Source organism: Alternaria metachromatica (genome assembly GCF_023757995.1).
Source record: "Alternaria metachromatica strain BMP 0045 chromosome Unknown scaffold_4, whole genome shotgun sequence".
Lineage (NCBI taxonomy): Eukaryota > Fungi > Ascomycota > Dothideomycetes > Pleosporales > Pleosporaceae > Alternaria > Alternaria metachromatica.
This window is the reverse complement of record NW_026055495.1, coordinates 1328478-1349758: the sequence shown is the minus strand read 5'-3', so window position 1 is coordinate 1349758 and position 21281 is coordinate 1328478. Positions and strand designations below refer to the sequence as shown.

At 52.0% G+C, this 21281-nt stretch overlaps 6 protein-coding genes across 6 annotated transcripts; 3 read left to right on the top strand and 3 right to left on the bottom strand.

Annotated features, from left to right (window-relative positions):
- Window positions 1–693: 693 nt before the first annotated feature.
- J4E83_002796 (uncharacterized protein) lies at window positions 694–2587 on the top strand (the record flags this gene model as incomplete). Its single annotated transcript, XM_049329737.1, has 3 exons — window positions 694–851; window positions 907–1145; window positions 1203–2587. 3 exons carry the CDS (start codon window positions 694–696, stop codon window positions 2585–2587), a joined length of 1782 nt encoding a protein of 593 aa, XP_049191416.1.
- Window positions 2588–2707: 120 nt separating this feature from the next.
- Window positions 2708–4156, bottom strand: J4E83_002795 (uncharacterized protein; the record flags this gene model as incomplete). The annotated part of the gene is made up of 5 exons (XM_049329736.1): window positions 2708–2746; window positions 2793–2885; window positions 2937–3151; window positions 3205–3902; window positions 4032–4156. The coding sequence occupies 5 exons, from the start codon at window positions 4154–4156 to the stop codon at window positions 2708–2710; spliced, it is 1170 nt and encodes a 389-aa protein (XP_049191415.1).
- Window positions 4157–4300: 144 nt separating this feature from the next.
- Window positions 4301–6279, top strand: J4E83_002794 (uncharacterized protein; the record flags this gene model as incomplete). The annotated part of the gene is made up of 7 exons (XM_049329735.1): window positions 4301–4308; window positions 4364–4392; window positions 4447–4587; window positions 4638–5035; window positions 5083–5156; window positions 5214–6046; window positions 6134–6279. 7 exons carry the CDS (start codon window positions 4301–4303, stop codon window positions 6277–6279), a joined length of 1629 nt encoding a protein of 542 aa, XP_049191414.1.
- A 46-nt stretch (window positions 6280–6325) lies between these two features.
- On the bottom strand, window positions 6326–7534 carry J4E83_002793 (uncharacterized protein; the record flags this gene model as incomplete). The annotated part of the gene is made up of 1 exon (XM_049329734.1): window positions 6326–7534. One exon carries the CDS (start codon window positions 7532–7534, stop codon window positions 6326–6328), a length of 1209 nt encoding a protein of 402 aa, XP_049191413.1.
- Window positions 7535–8029: 495 nt separating this feature from the next.
- J4E83_002792 (uncharacterized protein) lies at window positions 8030–8842 on the top strand (the record flags this gene model as incomplete). The annotated part of the gene is made up of 1 exon (XM_049329733.1): window positions 8030–8842. One exon carries the CDS (start codon window positions 8030–8032, stop codon window positions 8840–8842), a length of 813 nt encoding a protein of 270 aa, XP_049191412.1.
- Window positions 8843–14723: 5881 nt separating this feature from the next.
- On the bottom strand, window positions 14724–15659 carry J4E83_002791 (uncharacterized protein; the record flags this gene model as incomplete). Its single annotated transcript, XM_049329732.1, has 1 exon — window positions 14724–15659. The coding sequence occupies one exon, from the start codon at window positions 15657–15659 to the stop codon at window positions 14724–14726; it is 936 nt and encodes a 311-aa protein (XP_049191411.1).
- Between the last annotated feature and the right edge of the window lie 5622 nt (window positions 15660–21281).

Here is a 21281-nt window from a genome sequence, read left to right as displayed (position 1 = left end):
GCGCCGCGATCGTGAACGGTACCTGGGTAGCTGATGTGGTGCGATAGTCCGTTCAGTGTCGTCGCCCTCCATAGACTCCATACTATCCATGTGAAGCAGAGAATCGCATCAGATTCCATGCTCAATGACGCGTTGTCGAAACGTCCCGGGGTCTCGAAATTCCTCAAGCTGGCAATTGTTCGCCGACGCGTCGTCTACGTCATCGCTGAGCGCACCACGCGCCGAATCCGTTAGCCTAGAGGCCACCAGCCACCACAATTTCCTCAGCACGTCAAACACTATACAATGTCAACACGTTACATGCGCGTCTTTGGCATTTCAGCCCCTCAATCGCGAATCATGAGGATCAGAACAGAGTGTCTAGAAACCGAGTCCAATGACAACAACCTGCAGCTCCGAGGTCTGCAGCTCTATGCCCCCTGGCTGGGACTCTTGCGGCAGGCGGGAGACGGCAAGCCTACCGAAACGGAGGACGTCCGTACGAGCATGCCAATCAACGCGTCGATCACGCGCACATTGAGCCATAATCACGAAGAGTTTCGCTTGTCGTGAACTTCTGAAAGATGCTGACATGCAGCGAGAATTTTCAACGGTGTGCAACCTTGGGCTTTGTGCCACGGTCTACATCAGCCTCCAGCGACGGTGACACCTTCCCGACCGCTCATACTTTTCGGAGCACGAACAACAGTCAAAATGAGATGTCAGGGGATCTTGTTGGCGCTTGCGCTCTTTGTCGCTGGATCTGGCGCTGAGCCGATACCGCGGGCTGTGAAAGCACCCAAGGTTGATCTGGGCTACGCTGTCTATGAGGGGAGGTATGATGCTAATACCAGCATCAATATCTTCAAAAGGTAATTTTCCGTCTGAGATCTCCCTAATCCTCCAAGAGCTGACCTTGCGCTGCAGCGTTCGGTATGCAGCGCCACCACTCGGCAGCCTCAGGTTCGCCGCTCCTCAAGCCCCTGTGCGGAACAGAAAGACAGCGTCAGCTTTGAGCGATCCACCAGCTTGTCCGCAGACTGGCGCCTCTTCACTGACCCCAGCGGCTTACGGCTTCACCTCCGCCATCGGAAACGAGGATTGCTTGTTCTTGAACGTATACGCGCCGGCTCATGCGAAGAACCTGCCTGTCTTCTTCTGGGTTCGTGAGTCACTTTCCAAGCAATGCACAAAATGTAGCGGACCTCGCTAACAGGATCAAGATGGTGGAGGGTACGGGCTATTCAGCGCCTCTGGGCTAGACCCCAGCGAATTTATGGCCACCAACAAGAATGGCTTCGTCAGCGTCATAATTCAGTACCGCCTGGGCGCTTTCGGGTTTCTCTCGAGTCCAGAGGTGAAGCAGCATGGTGCGCTCAATGCTGGGCTCCTTGACATGAACTTTGCATTGAAGTGGGTCCAGGCTAACATTGCCAAATTTGGGGGCGATCCTAGTAAGGTCACTATTGCGGGCGAGAGCGCAGGCGCAGGCGCTGTTCTCTACCAATCTCAAGCCTACGGTGGGCGGCAAAAAGAAGACCTCTTTCGTAATGTCATTACAGCGAGTCCATGGGTACCCTATCAGCACGATTATGACGAGGAACAACCCGCAGAAGCTTATGCGGCGTTTCTTGAAGCATCCGGCTGCTCAGAAACGAAGGCAAGCATGAAGTGCCTCCGCGCAGCAGATACCATCGTTCTTCAGAATGCCAGCGCCAGAGTTTCGGAAGCTGGCCCTTTCGGTACCTTTGCTTTCTTGCCAGTAACAGACGGTACATTTGTCCAGGACCGCCTCTCCACAACCCTTACTTCAAAATCGCTAAAGGGAAGGCGTGTCTTATCGGGTAACATGGCAAACGAAGGAGTGCCACTCTCGCCTCCCACCGCACGCACGTTGCAGGATTTCCGAGACTACATTGATCTGGCATTTCCCGACTTCACTGCATCCGACAAAGATCGACTGGAAGAAACATACTCGTTTCCTGGGGATGACCTTGACGTGAAGCCCAATGCTACGCGCTTCGCTACATCTGGTACTGGCCTACCTACGGCACTCAACACGAGTGAATTTGGAACAGGAAATCAACAACGCCTATTCAATGTCTTTGCAGAGTACGCCTTCGTCTGTCCAAGCTACTGGGCCGCTGGAGCTTTTACAGAGGGCTGGAAGTATCAGTTTAGTGCACCTCCAAGTTATCATGGCTATGATCTGCAAGCGCTATGGAGCGGAACTCCAACGCCCGGCAAAAGCTTCAAGCACGCTTTCCGTAGGATTTGGGGCAATTTCATCACAAAGAATTCGCCGGTGATAAGCTTGAAAGACGCGAAGGGTGGTGTCGCAAACTCAACGATCCCGCCTGCAATTGGGTATGGTTCGAGTGACATTTCTTGGCCAAAGTGGAACAAAAACCAGCCTGTACTACTGAATATGAACGCTACAGGCGGCATCCCTTCCTTCGTGCAAGCGACAGACGACCTTTACTACTACATTTATAGCGATCCGGGCGTCAGCAACCAGATCAGTTTGGCCGATGCAAATGCATGGGAGGGTGGAAGGGGCGGGCGATGTGAGTTTTGGAAAGCTATGGCAAGCAAAGTACCATATTGACAGGTGGAGACGTGTATGGACTTGAATGTCTGAGGAATGATGATTGTGAACTACGCTATTGCAACTACAATCCCAGTCGCTTATCCATCGCGGCCAAAGATATACCCAATATTGACCCGCTTACACACCGTCGTTGAACTCGTAGTCTTTATCCCATCGCTATGCTGGTCAACAACATGTACATCTATGATCACGTTGTACTTACAGTGTCCCATGGCTTGCTGCCATCGACGAACCTCAGATCAGTACCAACTCTAATTACGTTATCTGGATCGTGATTCATTGTGGATGCGTGTATCTGACTACTATTAGCCAAGATATACTTCAGCTCAAACCCAAGGGTACCTACCGCAAACGGGTTGTGGAGGACTACGTCGCCCGCTTCGTAGTTCGTCACCAACCAACGCCTGTCAAAGGTGTCAGAATACTCTCGTGGACCGTCAGCGAGCAGCCCTGTTGATAGCATGTTCTGGTTGAAAGCGTTCTTCGTTTCTTCGTCGCTCAATCCACTTTCCACTGCCTTTCGGTTGAAGTCTCCCTCTACCTCACGGCCAAGCGTATGGCCTACCAAATTCGTTAATGTTGCTCGATCTTCCATCACGAAGTAGAGGACTCACCTTTCTCCAAGTAAATCAAGCCTCCTCCAGTCAAGCTTACATCGCCCATAGGTACCCAGGCAGTGACACTCGTCGGCTCGCCATGCCGGGGGAAGATCTGATCATAATGTACGCCGATGGCCTTGTTTCCTGGTGTATTGTTGCGCAATAAGCTTCTACGGACACCTAGAGTGTTGTCGCCCCAATTCGTCATCCGGGCAATGAAGTCTTTCAGTGCAGGGTGCTTGCAAAACGCCTCTTTGTACCAGTCTGCATAGTGAGCTTCGAGCGCCAGACTAACGAACTTCTCCGCTGTCGCTTCTCCCGGCTTTCCATTTCCAGGGGCCGCACCAGCGCCAATACCAGGGAAGTCTGCCGCGTCCTTCTCAGGATCGAATATGCCATCCACTGGCTGGGTTCCAGGTTTCAACACGCCGCTCGGTGCGAGCGACTTGAAGTACTCTTCGCGGGCTTTGAGGACATCGCTCCTCGGTAGTAACCCCTTGAGGAAGACATATCCATCTTCGTTGTAACGCCGACGCAGCTCTTCCATGGGCATTCCTGGAGACGACTCCTTCAACTTCCCGACTTGACCTGGTCGGAGCAACCCGTCGTTCACGAAGAGTTTCTTGCCATCAAAGCTCGGCACGTCTTGCTCTGGTGATAGTGCATGGGGCATGATGAAGGATGTGATGAAGTAGCAATCGGCTTCGAATTGTCTGCACAGGGAGAGACAATATCTAGGTGTCCAGCTTGTTGTCAAAATCTTCCGGCAACGTAAATGTGGTGTAAACCTATCGCCACTGCCATATCTGTACACGACAGACGAGTGTGCCGGGGAGACTTACCTCTTTCGTCTCTGCCAAGATGTGGGGTAGGAAGCGGGGCTAGTCGCCGCTGTGACACGCAATCTGGATTTTCCGAAGCCGCGGACGCGATCATCAAAGCCCGTCCTTAGTAACCGACGGAACATGGTTGGGCACGACTCTGCTCATCTCGGCGGGCATTCCTCGTCCTGGAACCCTTTGTGCATCGTTATCGCGCGTGTCCCAGCTTCGTAAATTAGCCCGCACACGCATCCTTCGCGATTCCACGACTACGTTAAGGTTTATCGCAAATGCCATGGTACGAGACTTCGCACCCTTTGCGCACGACCTGGACATCGCTTAACCGTTCGTAGCAATCGATGCCGCACGCGTCATTATCGATGTAAGCTGGAAGCCTCGAGCTAGTGGTGCCGGCATACTGATGACGTTGCAATAGGTGATGGCAAGCAGCCGGCATGTGCAAGGTGTGCGCAGGCGAAGAAAGAATGCGTCTACGAAAGCGGTAGACGGTTCCGGCGGTCGTCAATCTCAGATTCGTTCAGTGTTGAACAACCTTGGGTGTCGTACCCTCCGCGAAGTGAGCACTTACCCGAGTCTGCTGCATCTGTCGCTGACACGAGTTGGCAGTCCAATTCTTGGACGAATCGAGCGAGATTCGCTCTCAATATGTGCAGGATGGCTACTCTCCATTCGACAGCCCTTCAGTTCATGCGCCATCACCCAGCTGTACCCCTGGAAGTGCGCCGGGTACTGCTTTGACTCCAAACTCAACCTTGTTCACCCCTACGGAAAACCTCACAGTTCTGTCTTTACTAAACTCAGAATCTCCTGTGCAACATCAAGCACCTGCGCCTCCAGCATTACACGGCCACCGAGCAAACACGAGCACATACCAGCCACATCAAGAAGAGGGAGTTAGTACCTTTGTGTATCAACAGCCTCCCGGTGAGCCTGTGCTATGGCCGTTAGAGCACGAGCAAGAGGCAATGCTGCTGCAGCACTACATCGAGAACGTCGCATTATTCGTGAGTACTTTTGTCCGGAGAAGGTGCCTTTGACTGACGAATGCAAGTTCGACATGGTCGACACTAGAGATCATTTTGGGGTTCACATCGTCCAGATGGCCAAGCAGAATAGTACCTTGATGTATGTAGTGCATCTACTGCGGGTATGCGCAACCGACTAATTATCCCTCTCGTTCAGGAACGCCATCCTTGCGCTATCTGCTCGTCAGCTTAGTCGAACCACCGAATTCGACCCTTACATCGCAGATGCCTACTATCAGCGATGCTTTGACACGCTGATTCCAGCACTGAACGACAACGTTTCCATCAAAGAAGAGCCATTGCTCGCTGCGACCGTCATCCTGCGACTCTTGGAAGAGATGAACATCTCGATTATCGGCTCCGACCCCCAGGGCCATTTGTTCGGCACCCAAGCTATAATCCGCGCTGCTGAACAATCATACGCTGCAACATCTGGACCTGATCGGCGGCAGGCTATCTACTGGGCTGCTTTCCGTCAGGAACTGTGGATCTCACTCATGACGCAACGCGCGTTCAAATTACACATCTTCCCCGCTGATCGCTCACTCGAGCCGGCTAACGACTCCATCTGGGCTACACGAACAATTGCTCACCTCGGCGACGTGAGCAACTTCGTTTTTGGGGAAGGCAGAAACAGCATTGCTCGCTACAACCAACTGATGGATGAGAACAGATCCTGGACACAATGTAGGCCTGACAGCTTCGACCCATACTATTTCCGGCAAGATCGAGATGGGAGCGGAAGAAACTTCCCGGATATTCGCTTCCACCAAAAGACCCACGTTATGGGCACCCAGTATAACCTCTTAGCTCATATGCTGCTGATTGTACATGATCCGGCGATTCCACAACTTGGACCAGCACACAAAGCATCACGCGCCATCGTGGATAGAACCGTACAAGACAACGTCCGAACACTATGCGGAGTGGCCCAATCGAACTCCAAATGGTTTCCTTGCAAGTTTGTTGCCTGCTTCGCGATCGCATTAGGTAAGCTTGTTCCGGTCCCATAACGCGACTATGACGAGAAGTAGTCGCGTGTAACATTTATATTGCTTCTGTATCTAACGTTCCCAGTCGGCGATCGCTTCACGGTTCGTGAGGATCAGGAACAGCTTCGCGATCTATGGTATGCCTGTGAACGATCGCATGGCTTTCCTCCCACAGCGGCCATCAACCAGCTCGAAGAGTCGTGGGGTTGGCACAACTCTTTAAATACATGATGCGACTATCTCCGATGGTTCCAGCTACCTCATCACGCCTTTGGACTCACCATAAACCCTGGTTGAATGCATTAATGCGCCTCGGGTCGAAATTACCGGGCATATAAGGACCATATCCCATTCCGGAGTGGAACTGGTCCAGCTCATCTTCATCGAATCCCGCTCCGTAGAACGGCATCGGGTTACCATGGTCACCTGTATGCCCGGGACGAGCCGGGCCCTCCCATTTCGTGAAATGATGCTTTGGTCTGCGATGTCCCGCTGGTGGCTTCCCTTTGTCGTGCTCTTCGGCTAGATCGTAGACTCTATGCAGTCGTTTGTCGATAGGAAGCCGTTCCTTGATCACCGCATACTCGGCTTTGATGTTCGTCAATAGGGGATATATGCGCACCCGCTTTCGAAAGTCTTCCTCTAGACTCTTCTTCAGTATGCTGCTGAGTTCTCTGGTATAGCTGGAGCCTGCCGGTTTTTCTTTGTCCCATCTTTGACCATGAGGGAACTCTTTGCTTCGCGGGCTTACGATTCCGGTACATGCGCAGACCATACTCAAGCCTAGTTGCCAGACATCTGAAGCGCCGCTGAAGAGTGGAAATTCCGGAGCGTCGAACCCAGGCGTCCCCCCTGGTTCCATTATAGCGCGTTCTATACTACGCTCAAGCGACAGATAGTCTTCAGTTACTGCTAATCCAAAGTCGGCAAGCTTCGCTATAACTGTATCACCTTCCATCGTCAGTAGGATGTTCGCAGGCTTGATGTCGCGATGATATATTTTACTCCAACCGGACTGGAATATCTCGTCATCGGTCATATTTGGCTGCGGGCCACGGTGACAGTACGTAAGGGCAGAAGACAGTTCAAAGAACCATCTCCATATTTTATGTTCGTTGACGTGGGCGCCCATAGCAACATTGAGCGCGACGTCTGCCAGGTTACCTACCGTACAATACTCCAGATACACAGCTCCGTCTGGTTTGCGCTTATCGAAAAAGTGGTCCACCATCTTAGTAATATTCTCATGGTCCTGGACCTGGTGCAAGATCTGGATTTCTTTGCGCGGTACATCGTTCTCGAACGCGTCTTTGTTGAAGCGCTTCTCGATGAATATCATACCCCGAGCTTTTGAATTGCTACATTGGACTTTGCTTATGCCGCCGTTCAGACCTCCGCCCATGCTACCGAGCTTCTGGATTACTGTCCATTTTTCTCTCGGTTTTGGTTGATAGGTTACGGATAGCTTCTTGCAAATTTTGGGCATCGCAGTCCCAGGATACCGCCGTTGGTGTGGAATATTTAGGAGTGTGGTCAACGATAGGTCCAAGGAAAATTTGGTTAACGTTGTGGAAGATGGGAAAATGCAGGTTCAACGGACTCATCCTCTTGTTTGAGTAGCCTGCGATCGGTCTCAGCGATCGTTTTATCACGATAGCCCTTCCATTATTGTGTTGAAGGCGGAAAGTGCTACATCACGCTTTTGTGATACGTAAATTGACCAGGATGCAATGCGCGTCTCGTGGTTCATACTTGTCTTGCCGATGACTCTCCATGTGACGTGGTATCTTCGAGCATAGCAAACCTTTCTGCTTCAAATAGTGAGAGGAATCACGTACTTCTGGTCACAGAGTCAGCAAGACCATCATCATCATCATCATCATCATCTCGTAACAACTTTACTGCAACATCTCATCGAATGTCACGGAATCCAAGATCTCGTGGGCGTGGTCGAGGGAAAGAACCCATCACAGATGATCCAATGGATCTTGATTACTCGCCAGACGATGTGGAGATGCAGGATCCGCCGCCAGAGGCTCTGTCGCGCCTCAGACCTCGAAAGCCTCCATCTTCGCAAGCCGTAACTACGGAAGAGTCGCCATTCTGGACAGACCCTTCACATAGGACGCCCGTGCCCGAAAGACCGGCCCCTCCAGTGTCTTCAAGCTTGAAGCAACCCATGAAATTAGATCCTCGGAACAATCATGTGGGCCAGCCTCCCGGCTTTGTTCGTGGAACAGCTCCTCTTGTGCGCGAGACTGGCGAGGAACGCTGGAAAGATGGAGTACTAAGCGGCAGCGCACTGATCCGGATGCTGGAAGATCTATCGCGCGACACCAAACGTGAACACTGGCAGATCTGTGTCTTGCTAGATGGCTTCGCCGCAAAGTTTGGTCGCTTCCACAACTCGGATGGTCTCATAGTGGCGGATAAATATGAGACGTACATGCTCATGCTTGCACGCAAACTTTGGGTTGACGAAAAAGGCGAGTTCGCCGGGGGAGATGTTCTCTGGGTACCAGGACTAGAGCCTAGAGCCATTACCGATCCGAACTGGGAAGCCAGCGCAAGGCTGAGCTTACCGGATTTACCTATAAAACATTACCAGCCGCCGTGGTTGGCGGCGGAGAATCAGTATATGCACCGCGTAATGCAACGGCCACAAAAGGGGGAGATTGTCTACAAAGGCTGGGTTGATGACATGAAACAGGAAAGAGATATCCGAGAGGGTGAGAAAATTGATCAAGACACGCTCAGCGATGACCCTCTGGTTTCCACATCAAATACAGAATGAAGGGTAGCAGGCGTCAATACTTCCAGGGTTTAGTAGCAGGCCGTTCCGTTTTGGCCTAGGCAGCAATCAATTGAAGATACATCAATGACTAGGATGCTTTAGGTAGTCGTAGAAATGTGACTCTACAGCATGTAGTCAACGGTGAATGTGAACAGCTACATCGATCAATACCTGGGTAGTCGCGCGGAAGAGACACGCGATCATGACGTCATCACTCTGTAGTTGCACTAGGCTTCTCAGGGATGCACATCAACGAACTGTTCTACACTTCTGCACAGCAGCGCAGTCCACTCCGTCTTGCGCAGGTGTCTTGGCTGCCGCATGACTGATAAGGAGAAAGAAAAGTCATGCGCTCTCGCTCACAGATCTAGCGCAAGGTGTCCAGCGTGGGCACACGAAAAATTTGGGAAGGGCCGCCGAGATCCCGACCGGAAAACGAGCATCAACTCAACGCGAAAGTCAAATACTGCACCTGCAGTAGGAGCATCATCGGATGCATGACTTCAGTTGATCGATTAGGCGAAGACAGCCGTCTTCGCTGGCCTGTATGCGACCTCCAGTCAGCTGCACCTGCACCTGCACATGCGAGCTCACCGTTCTTCCAGACCCCCAAACCATTACCCCTCCCCATCCTCTTTGTTCTACAACGACGCATTGTGATCACCGCTGCAGCTTGGAACTATCAACTTGCTAATTCCTTCATCTCCTCCGTTATGCATCATCTGCTATTTTCAAACATTTGTTGATCGTTCCGGCCCGCGTGCATCTGACGTGCGTTTGCACAGCCTCAATTCCGGGTTGGCGGGCATAGTAAACCACAACTCTTGGTAGCGGCGACAGCGACCGTGCCTCTGTTCCGCGTAACGTTGCGCTTAGGCTTGCACATGCTCATGCAGCGGAATGGTCGTTCGGCGCAGAAGCGGGAGTGTTACCTGAAAAGGGAATGGCGAGAGAGTCGCGGTGATAATGTGGTGCTTTGCCTACAGCAAGGCATGGTGTGTAGTATTGCCACTTGGACACTCACTGGCTATGCTGTACTTTTCGGTGATTAGAACCTCATTGATACATTATGCAGTCGAAAGTGCTGGGTTGAGGTCTTGGCCCGCTGGGTATGCTACAGCATACAACGTGCGCATGATAAGCTTTTCCGCCCCCAAACTCCCCGCATCTACTTGCTCTCCTTCGAGACTTACGTGCATTTTAGTGGGTCTTTGGGTACTTCCGTGTCACCATTAACGTGGTTAGTGATGTGTAGACTGGTCAGTTGACTACAAGCAGTTGTAGGAGCGTACCATACATGATTTCCAAGCCTTCGTTTTCTCACAGCATGCGGAATCTAGTAATGTGACGGTACCTAGATAAGCCCCAAAAACGTGGCATGGAAAGGGTGTGACTCAGAACTTCAATGATTGGCCAGCCTTTATAAGTACGTATTACCGACCATGTTCATGCCGCTCTCTTGTCATGCGGGATAGTGACCGGCAAGGTACATCACGCAGTCAATTTTTTGATCCGCATGAGGCTGTCCGCAAGGCATATTTCCATGTCTTTGTCACATCTCACATAGCTGTCCGGATCTCTACTGGACAATGTCCAATTTGCTTACAGCGAAGTGACAAGGTCAAACATACTATGCGTGAAGGGATGTGCTATGGGTGACTGCTCAATTCAATTTAGGTGTGCTAGCGCGATACCCGCCCGGAGACACCTGTCCAACAGTATTGACCTTGTTCCCTATCGTGACTATCAGCTACACCAGTATTCACTTTGGAAATTGCATCCATGCAAATTACTCTTTCGTATGCATGATGTCAATCAATGTAGGGGCCGAATTCCCTTTCCGGTAAACATCTGACCCTTACAAGTTCTGTTTGGCGTAACACCAATGTAGGCAATACATATAATCGAACGATAAACCGGCCCGGGACAGGCGATCGCGGGGGCGGTGCCGCAACACTGTATCATCCCCATGACTGCAGCAGTCATGCGTATATGGTTCACTTCGATATCAATATGTGTCGAGAGAGACGGATAGACGTATTAGAACTAGGTATCATGAACGATGGGCCGGGGCTAAACGCAGCCTGGATATCGTTTGGCCCATCGAAAAGCCGGCGACGTGGAGTAGCGAGTCCAGATTTGGGTCTGAAGCCTATATCTCGTCAGCCTTCGCGAAGGCTGACGAGATTAACATTCGCATGCGGAAGGAACGTGAGTTTTGATATTATGCAGTATATTTGGTTTTGATTTGTTGGGATGACCTGTTTCTCGATGATCGTATTCATCTTCGCGTACCCCTCCACCTCGCTTCTAGTTCGCGAGCCCTTGCTGACGCTTCTTGTCTCTTTTGCGCTGCCATTTCCGCCTGGCTTTGTTGATAGTCTGGAAGTTCATCATCGGATCCTTGAGGGTCATTCAACCCCAGCAGGTTCAGTTCCGCTGTAACGGCGTCCAAGTGCGATGGTGGCTGCCATTGCTGATAGGTATCGAGAGGTGGATTGGGCACCGACATTGTGTGGTTCAATGCAGGTGCTGCTCTTGACGAGATGAGCGGCGGTGGCTCAAAATTCTGCCAGTCATCTCTTTGTTCCCTTGTAGGCCGCCGTGTTGGTAGGGTCCGCGACGAATGCTGGGGATGCTGAAGAGGGATTGGGATAGTGTCATTAGTGTTTCTTCGGGCGAAAAGTGAACCTCGAAGTTGCGGTGGGCCGATTGGTGAAAAGGACTCGTTGTCGTTTGGCAGACCGGTCATAGCCTCTGCGAAAAGATGAAATTGAGACACGTCAGTGAAAGCCTCGGTGGGAGAGCCCCATGTTGTGTGCGGTCGTGGCCGACTAGAGGCGTTATCGCGGGCCGTAACGCCGAGCGTAGATTCAGGGAAAGTACGCGATCGTGGTGTTGATGCTGTCTCGAAGTAAGGATTCATAGAAACAGCACGGTGTTGCAGAGGCCGGGAGGACTGCTGTTGTGGTGGCAGCGAGTACGGTTGGTACTGCACGGCGTCTGAGTAATTTGAGGCTGAAGAATGCGCTCGAGGAAAGGTCGCCGGGTCCTGATAAGTAGATTGACCGAACCCGTAGGGAGAGTTCGGCATGCTTCTGGAGTAATTATGGCGGTGCTGGCTGTTAGTGTCTACGTTCAGGCTGGCCGAGTGCCGTTTTGGTTGATACGGTTCAGGTCGGAGATGAATTGACTCCGGTTGCTCTGAAGATTCGCGTCGGAGAAACCCTCGCAACAAGGTTGGCTTGTGAGATCGCTTCTCTGGACCGGATGGCGATGGTGGTAGTGGCTTGTTAAGGTTCGAGCCGCTCGTAGGGTATACACTGATCCGCTGCGAGGTTGCTTTGTAGGCGGATGGCTCTAATCGATGGCCATGCTCTTGTTGTTGTGTAGAAGAGGCAGGCATATTTAGCCACAGCTCATTCTCAGTCTGCAAGCGGCTGGAACGGTGATTATGTTGTGCCATGTATTCCTCGTCTTCGTTGTGCGTCGAGCCGCCCTGGAGGTGGAGAATAAGTCGATTGGAAGATAGAACTAGCTTGCTTGTAGACGAGATGTCGTCAAGCTTATAGTTAGACGATGCGGTCGGGATCGTCAGTAGTTGGGCGCCGGGTAGCATCCTAAAGAGAGCTGGCTCGTATGCGGATATGTCCAAGGCTAAACGCAGGGGTGTGCAGACCAGGCCTAACAGCTTGGTGTTGAATGTGGAGGTGAGGTGCGGCTTGAGGGCGTTGCGCTACTGCACCACTGTAGTATTCGAGCGAGTTTAAACGATGCTAATAGCCGATTCGTAGATCCGATAGCTCCAACTGTTCTATGCTTCCGAAATCCCGGGTGCGTGGTATTGTCAGTGGAACAGGTGCGATACATATGGTTGGCGACCTTAGTGCGGCGTAGCAGAGGGGTGGCGGTGGTCGTCGGGCGCAGGGGTAAGGCGTGAGCTGGTAAATTGCTATGTGTAGATGTCGGAAGGGACAATCCTTACAGAAGGACGTGCAGATTGCTTAAACGGTGCATGTTGAAGTCATACCAACGGGGCCAAGACAGAGAAACTCCAATTGAAGCTCAGATCTGACGGAAATGGATGTGAAATTAGAGGACTCCATATCTGGGTTCATCTGAAAGGATTTTGAGACGCATTGCTGGCCTAACTTTTCAGGCCAAACGCCCAAGCTTCAACGAGGCTCGCCGTCTTCGATACGGGTCCGGCACCTAAGAAACCCTTCCAACGCCCTACGCATTACTGACATGATATTACCGAACAGTAAGCGGTGAGGCTCAAGGCGGTACGTGGTCACTCGACCTTTGTGCAGCCAGCCGCTCGCCTCCCGAGGTCTGCATTCAGCGCAACAGCAAGGAGGGCGCTGAGGGAGCGCGCCCAGCGGCAACAATCCTACTCTGAGTATGCAACGAGTCGGGCAGGTGGCAATGGGTAACGGAAGACGCGATCACCAAGGACCATTGAGATGAAAGAGAGTACGCCAGCACTGCCTCCCCTATCTCCTAATTTTAGATAGAGGGCGCGCTAAGCACCAACGTGGCAAGTATTTCGTAGCCGAGGCTGTGACACACCCATGGCATCGGTCCCCTGTCCGCGTGCATCCTCAACCATCACTGTCGCGTCCAGATATCACCACACCTTCTCAGCGGCAACAACAAGAACATTCGAATACTTGTTTCTTGTGCGTCTTGTCAATCCGTTTCTGGCCCTATCTATTTTGTCAGAGCCCGTCTGGGCTGAGCCACATGAACGCACAGGTGCTGATGCGCATCAGTGCGAACGGGCGATGACATAGATCAGCCCGGCATTCCATTGTCTCATGATGCTTTCAGCTGCGGAACAATAAGGAAACATTACTACTGCCCTTTTTTCTTAGCACTGGACCATAAGGCGCTGGAGAGCGGTACCGAAGGCTTTCATCATCGATCTAAAGACATCTCTGTAGTCACGGACCTTGGGCGTGACGCTTATCAACAAGGCAGACTTCGTCTTCATCATCTGCCGCCTTGACATTGTCTCTCGCGATGTAAGACAGTTGGCGATGTCGAGCTATGGCGTCACGACGCTGGCCTTATCGAATCAGCTACTTTCATGAAGGACCTGCGTCAAACCCCACAGAAATTACTCCAAGTCTGAATTGCAGGCACCACATTGTGTCTAATGCCTTTTTCCGATTAGTCCAGTCATGATGTGTATATGGAGTACTCTTGCGACCGTCGACGAGATTCAGTGCCCATTATACCTCGGGTTCGTCACATGGTGGGTCAAGAAGGGAGCGGTGAACACGTCTTTCGCACGTACTGCGACAAAGCTTGACGGACGGTACAGGACTCGCAACTCCGAAGAGATCGCACAGCACTTATCAACGTGATCGATTGCGCGTATCGATGCCAGGGAGTTTCTTAAACAGGAGGCAACTGCGCATCTGACAATGCACAAGACCACTACACCGACAATGCACATTCACGTAGCCGCGACACCCGTGGGTTCGATTGCTTCAGTCTTGGTATGACATCGAGAACTGTGGATTGTTTTGTTGATCGTTGGAGAGTTCACTCTTATCCAGCCCCTCACTGCCCGGCCTTAGGCCTCCAAGCCAACACTGAAACTCGCATGGACAGCCGCCTTCCGCCTGGCCTCTGAATACTTTTGCATTGAGGCTGTGACCGGCAGGGATCAACCTATGCAGAAGTGGAAGTGTGTACAATGGATGAGCGGGACCGGAGTAGGCTTTCAGTTGACGGTGCACATGTCAGATCACAAAGGTCTTACTCCATGGCCTAAAAGGCAAGCTGATTCATATCCGAAGGATAGCATTGCGCAATATCATGACTAAATCCATATCTAACATAAATCCTGACGCCAATTCGGCACTACCTCCTACACTTCGGAAACGACTATCTCTGGCTTCTTCTGCACGCGCATTGGCGTCGGCTTGACCACCCCGACCTTCGCCGACCAAGTATCGGACCGATCATCTTCAAGTTGGATGCCTTTTTCGCCATACTCCATTTCCTCAGACCCCTGCAGTCGTCGCGCTAGCATATTTCGTGCTATAATTGCGTACCGTGCGAGCACAAACAGCGCAATCATTCCGCCCGCATAACCCAAGACATGCAGAACAATGCTGGCGTTGCCGTGTGCCGGGTTCATCCACTCATACACGTAGAAGCCCTGAGTATACCGCGTGAGGTACGAGAGCCCAAGGTAAATCGACAAGACTCCAAGGACAACGGACAGATGATGCCACGGCTGTGGCTCGGTTGCTGATAGTATGATCTCAGTCACAGCAAAGACGCTGTTGAGACCGTGAACGGAGATGTTGATCCACTGTTCGAATCGTCCAGCCGGCCACCCAGAGTTCATGGTACCCCAGAAGACGATCGTGACCAGGAACGGAAATGAGGTCATGGTGGAGTAGTACATGCTATGCAAGAGCTGCAAGTACTTTGGCCACGTGTGTAACCATGTTCGTTGCCTGAACGCATACATGAATGTGTGTACGCTTGAGACGAGGAAGTAGAAACCGAGCGACCAGAAGGTGAGGTAGGTGAAGAAAGAGAACGACTGCCCGATAGCTGCATTGCCTTGTTGGATGGTATAGGATCCTATGTTCACATCTTTGAGTTTGATTGTAGCCGTCTCGTTCGCCAGCCAAGTATAGCATGTTATGATAGTCGTGAAGCAGTATATGCTGAGCAAGGCGCGGATGCATGCGAGGACGACGGGTGGGACGAAGTGCGAACGGACGAAGTTGTATGACGGATCGAAGCCGGCCCTGGGCACCCCCCAGGTTTCGTAGGTGAATAGCTTCATGATGTTTGATACGAAAGTGGAGTTTATGAAAGTTAACGAGCGAAGTGCAGATGGCCTGCTATGAACGTATGCAACTCCTAACGCAGAGTCTGAAAGGTAGTCGGGTAGCGAGCCGTGTCTCAAGAAAAGGAACAAGTGCATGATATATGGATCAACCGCACGAAACAATACTGAGAGGGCTTCTTACCGCACTGATGCTGTGCAAGATGGATACAGCAAGCCACATGAAGGCCTCAGTTCAGTGAATGCATCCTTTAGCAACGCCACAAGATTCCTATCACATACCAACATCTGCATCACTGCGCTATCGCGATGCGAAAGTCTGTAGTACCAACCAAATATTTCCTAGAGCACCGTTCGTTCAAGCCTTACGCCAGCCTTATGGAGCCCAGCAGCTGGCTCTCGCGCTGTGATTCCTCAGCCTTCGCAGATGAAGGCTTGTTGCTGGCCCACAGGCGCCTACGGGGCTACCGAGGGCGTTCACGCGAATACACCATGCTTCGCCTAGCTATTCGTTGTGATGCTGGAATTGGTTATTGTTCAGCTGGGCCAATGGCGGTAGCGAAGGGGTAGCGCCCAAAAGGGTGTGGTGCGGACCGGATCGGTGCTAGCTCGAACCTCAGCCTTACGGTAGCTTTGCTTTTCAGCGCATGCTACGTGCGCCCAGATCGGTCGAAGTATGCGGAGGTCGCGATTCATCGGACAATGTTTGCATTTATGCAGAAAGTGTATCGCGCATTGTAGTGTGTGTTTGCAGACGATGAGAAGGTGCGATTGGATGATGGGTGTATGCGCTGGCTCCGATGCCGGGCCATGCCGAATGCGCTGCCCTCGGGCCCATGGCACCTGCTCTTGGGCTATGAAACTTCAAAACCAAAAGACCGCGTTTCAGGACTACTACTAAATTCCTCGTTTCTATCGTTAGTTTGGGGACCCGGGTGGAAAGTGGACTTCAATTTTCATGAGCGGTTGACATTGCGCGTTGGTACGATCGCCATCCCCCACCCAATACTCTGTCCACATGTACATCGACGAACATTCAGGTTACGTTTCTGTTCTTCATGAGGCCAGGTTCAATAGCACCAGAAGCTGCGGCGAACCAATTTCCATCCATTGTCTTTGCACGACCTGATGACTACGTGCTACTGCACTCCCAAAGTACTAAATGAGTGAGCGTGGCTGATGATCACAACCGTCCAAATAGCCGAAGCTGCTCCAATATCCGCCTGACTAACATTCGAGTATGTTCCTCTGACACGAGAACATTTGACCTGCCCTTTTGAGTAGACTTGTAACAGTACCTAAGAAAAGCACGCTAAGGTGTTTCTCACACTCTTTCTAAGAACTCCAGTCAAGGCGCCTACGCTCGATTGATGACAGAACCATTCCAGTGTACTCTGTCACTACCTCAGTCTCTTCTATGAGAACACTGATACCCTTCTCTTCACATCTACTCCGGAGCTTCTCTAAGCTTGCGCGCGTCGCACAAAGCCCTTTCTGTCGTGGAAGGTAGGCCAGCTTCAAGGTGACTAGCTCAGACCAGTAGTTGTGTGCGGCCATTTCCAGAATTTTGATGGCAACTTGAGAGGTACACTCATGAAGTTTGAAAGTCTTGAGCGACTTCGGGAGGTGGTTCAGCAGTGTCTCATAATCCACCTGCAAATCGGCTGGGATTCTAGATGGAAGCAGAAAATTCTGGTCGACCTCCAAGTATTGAAGATTGCTAAACTCGCGGAGATCGGCGAGAAACATGCCTTCCGTGATAGCGCCTGCAAAACCGGTGAGAACGAGGCGCCTCAACGAAGCCTTGTGCTCGAGCAGGGAGCGCCAAACCGAGGTGTGCCAGATTGGTTCAGGCCCTTCTTTAACGCACAGTGCGAGGCTGATGGTGTACTCGAAAACTTCTAGGTTCATGCACATTTCAAGCAACTGTAACCACATGTAGCTGGGGAGGTAGCATCTAATCAGCCGGAGGGTTGTGACTGATAGCTTTATGGAAGAAAACCAGGCCCGATGATCGTAATGAACCAGTACCCTGCCCGTGAGAGACATGTCGAAGAAGGCGAGTTCTTTCAGGTTTGGAGACCTCATCAGGCAGCAGCAGCTATCGGGGAATTCTTCGGTCGTGATTTGCCGAAGGTGCAATGTGCTGAGCGACTTGAAGGAGGTCACACACCCCAAAAGATGCCACAGGCACGTGAGGTCGCCACTCAGATTGACATACTCCAGTCCAGACAGCAATGTCAACAAGAGGCCGACCACTGCCGGTTCATATCTATTGCGCACCTGGCGCAGCCATACGGTCCTAGTCTTCACGGTCAGACCGGGCAGGGATCCAATCGTCTTTGCTATCATGTCGATAATCGTTGCTGTGAATATATTGGCAGGAAGCTTCTTGTTGTATTTGTGTTGCCGATCGATTGATAGTGTCTTGAAGCCCGAGGCATGCGACTGGATTATGCTCGCGTCTGTATCAGGTGATAGACTGCACAGGTAGTGAAGAATCTGAGCGATAACGCCGGCTGGATCTGCTTTTGGATCTGAACCTGAGCCTGAAAGTAACGCGATAGGACGGGTAATCTTCCTTGTCGTGCGAACAGTACCATGAAAGCGTTTAGCAGTCAAGGCGAGCGCGTCCAGAGAAAATTTGTCGTTGCGAAGATAAAAGAGCGCCATCATCAGAAGCTCGTCGGGCAGATCACCAAGCTTGATTTGAGTCTCTTGAGACATCTCCGCGGATAGCCCTTCAAGTTTGTCCACCTCGTTCACGAAACTGCGCGGTGAGGGAATCAGAACAGCTTTCGGCTCGCTGGGTCTGTTTTCGGAGTCCGGTTGACCACGATGCCTAGATGTACGAACTTCGAAGGATTGACAAGCCTTACGCTTGTTTGACATGTTGAGCTAGGAGTGCTAGAAGTTGACATGTCAGCTATCCGCATACGTGTAGTGATGGGTAAGTAACATACCAAGGCTTGGGTCTTCAAGAGAGCTATATAGACGCGCAGATCTTGTTTGTTAATCCGGAAAGCTATGTGAGACGTCAATAAAGGCCCAGAGAGCTGCCGATCTTGCCTACTACTCACAGTGAGGTCTTCTTGGATCGTATGTCGGAGTACTAGAGGCACAGTAGAACTCGATCTGTGTTCAGAATACTGAGACTCCGATGATGTGTTTCCGGGTGTTGTGCGTAGTGATAGACACTCGTGTCGGTTCTGTATCGCGTCTGCGTACTGCATCTGTCAACGTTTGTTACGCGCGAGCCTGAAAGCCTTTGGATCCGAGCTATGCAGCGGGGGTAACTTACGAGCCAACTTACCGGATACCCGTCTAACAATCGTGGACGGCGACTGATGTGTAGTATTGGTGGGGTAGTGGAGGGAGCGAGTTTATACGCAGTGGGCGAGAGCTCGGGCGTCGAGATACGCTAACTCCCGGAGCGCCGCCTACGCAACGACGAGGCTGATCGGACAAGCTTCTTACCGTGATGAAGCTCTCCTGAGTCTCCCTATATTCCAGACCGAGCCTGAGTAGATCTCTTAAGCCAGCTGCAATGCGAGCTATACCGACGTGCATCAAGCTAGAACGTGACCGACGGAGGAGCTACGCGAACCGACGCTCCAGCCGACCCTTTCCCTCACAGCAACAAGCGCGAACATCCCTCACAGCAAGGGTCCCTGAGACTTGACCATCCACAGCAGAGCATTGGCTGAAGGAGATATCGACGGCGCCTCTGATAAGTGCATCACCCTGTTTCTCGTGGTAGAGCGACCAGTCGTGCTGACCAGACTACAGCTTGCCGACGGACATGCCTCCTATAGCGATCTTAGGTGCACTACCACGCCTTCCAGTGGAGCGCCCTTTTGATGACACTCGACGACGCCAGACCTGATGTGCTGACGACAGTGGCAGCCTCCTCCGACGCTCATCGACCGGCAGAAGACCCAACTACCCTCCCCGCGCGACAGCTATACCAGACGCTGGACGACACCCGATGCGCCCACGAAGCTAGCATCGGCACCGAACACAACGAGGCGATGTTTGTCCTCTCGATGCAGGTTGCGGACAAAGGGCTTGGAAAAGGGGGAGCATGACGCCTCAATGGGACCTGAGACAACCCCGAACCGACTGTATCACACTTTCGCCGTCGGTCCATCATATTGCATGTCCAGTCGTCGTATCCTGGTATGTCGGTACAGATGGTGCGATATCCGCCGCCTACCTGGCAATCGCTGGATCCCAACTCTTTTTGTCTTACGGATGCCTCTCAAGATGGCAGATAGCCTACCTAGGTACCATAATACCAGGACTCAGGCGAGCACCTCAAGTATGCAGGAGTAGAAAGGTACCCATTGCCGTCGCTGGAAATGCTGCTGCGAGCCGACCTCTTTTCCACAACACCAAACGAACAAGAAAGCGAGAGCAGGTCTACAAAGGGGCAGCGATAAGTGCTAGCGAAGTGGATGGCCGCAAGGAATTCCAGGTGGAGCTTTCGGTCGGGAGAATTCCAACAGCGTCACATCCGAAGCGAGAGCTGTAGAGATGATGAAGTTACAAACTTCGTGGAGACGGGCGAAGTTTGAAGTGGAAGTGGAAGTGTCTTCGGGCCGCGCACGGGCCACACCTCAACAAACTTCGGACGCGTCCTCAGCCAACTTGCCATTCATCTTCGGTGTCTTGGCTGCAATGCTAGATAACGTTCGTGGTAAAGAGATATACTCGGCAGGGCTTGGAGGACGCGCAACATGGGCACAATCCCCGGTTGTCTAGACGTCAAGCTGCTTATCAGAGTCTGCACCAAATCGACGCGACCGACCTCCCTCGTTCCTACCTGGGTAGTTCTTGTCAGCCAGGAGCCAACGCCGATATTGAGCCAATAATCCAGCGCGTCTCTCTATCCATCGATCATCGACCTCTCCGTCTGTATCTGTGGAACGGACAGCCTACCAGACTCAGCAGAAGCGGGGTTATGCGCAGCTCTACTCTGTCCCAGCGGCGCGTAGCAGACGAGCTGGCATCCCGCGGTTCGGCCACGCTCAGGTGGATGACACTTCGCGTTCTCTTCCCTTGTCTACGCGCATTCCGCAGGCAATGTAGGGTTGCATCAGGCGCGAACGGTGGATCCAGAGAGAGGGAGCACGGTAAGCCGATCTGCTTCAGGAGGCCGCGAGGAAATTGAGTTTAGGAATGCACGTATGCGTTACAAGTATGTGAAAAGAACGCTTCTCGAATGATGCGCGGCGGGAGACGCCTAGTGTGACAGTCCTTCGAGCCCTACTCAAGTCGCTTTGTTGACAGAAGGGCTTTGAAAGGTCCGATCACGCTATGGGTAGCGTCGAGGGCGGACGGAGGCAACCTTGGAAACACGTTGGTGCACCGTGCACCAGCGATACTGTTCCAGATGAAGAAAAAGAAACGTCACGGCAACTGGGTCCACGGTGCGTTTACCGGAACCCTACAAAACATTTGCTCAGATCTTCCCAAAAGCACAGCAATTGCTCAGGGATCCTACGCGTCAGCCTTACGAGTCCAGCGCGCGGTCAATCTGTCATGAGGGCAGACTCAATTCTTGTCCCATACTAATTATCTGCCTGCTGGAAGAGACTGCTGTGCAAGCTCTCCACG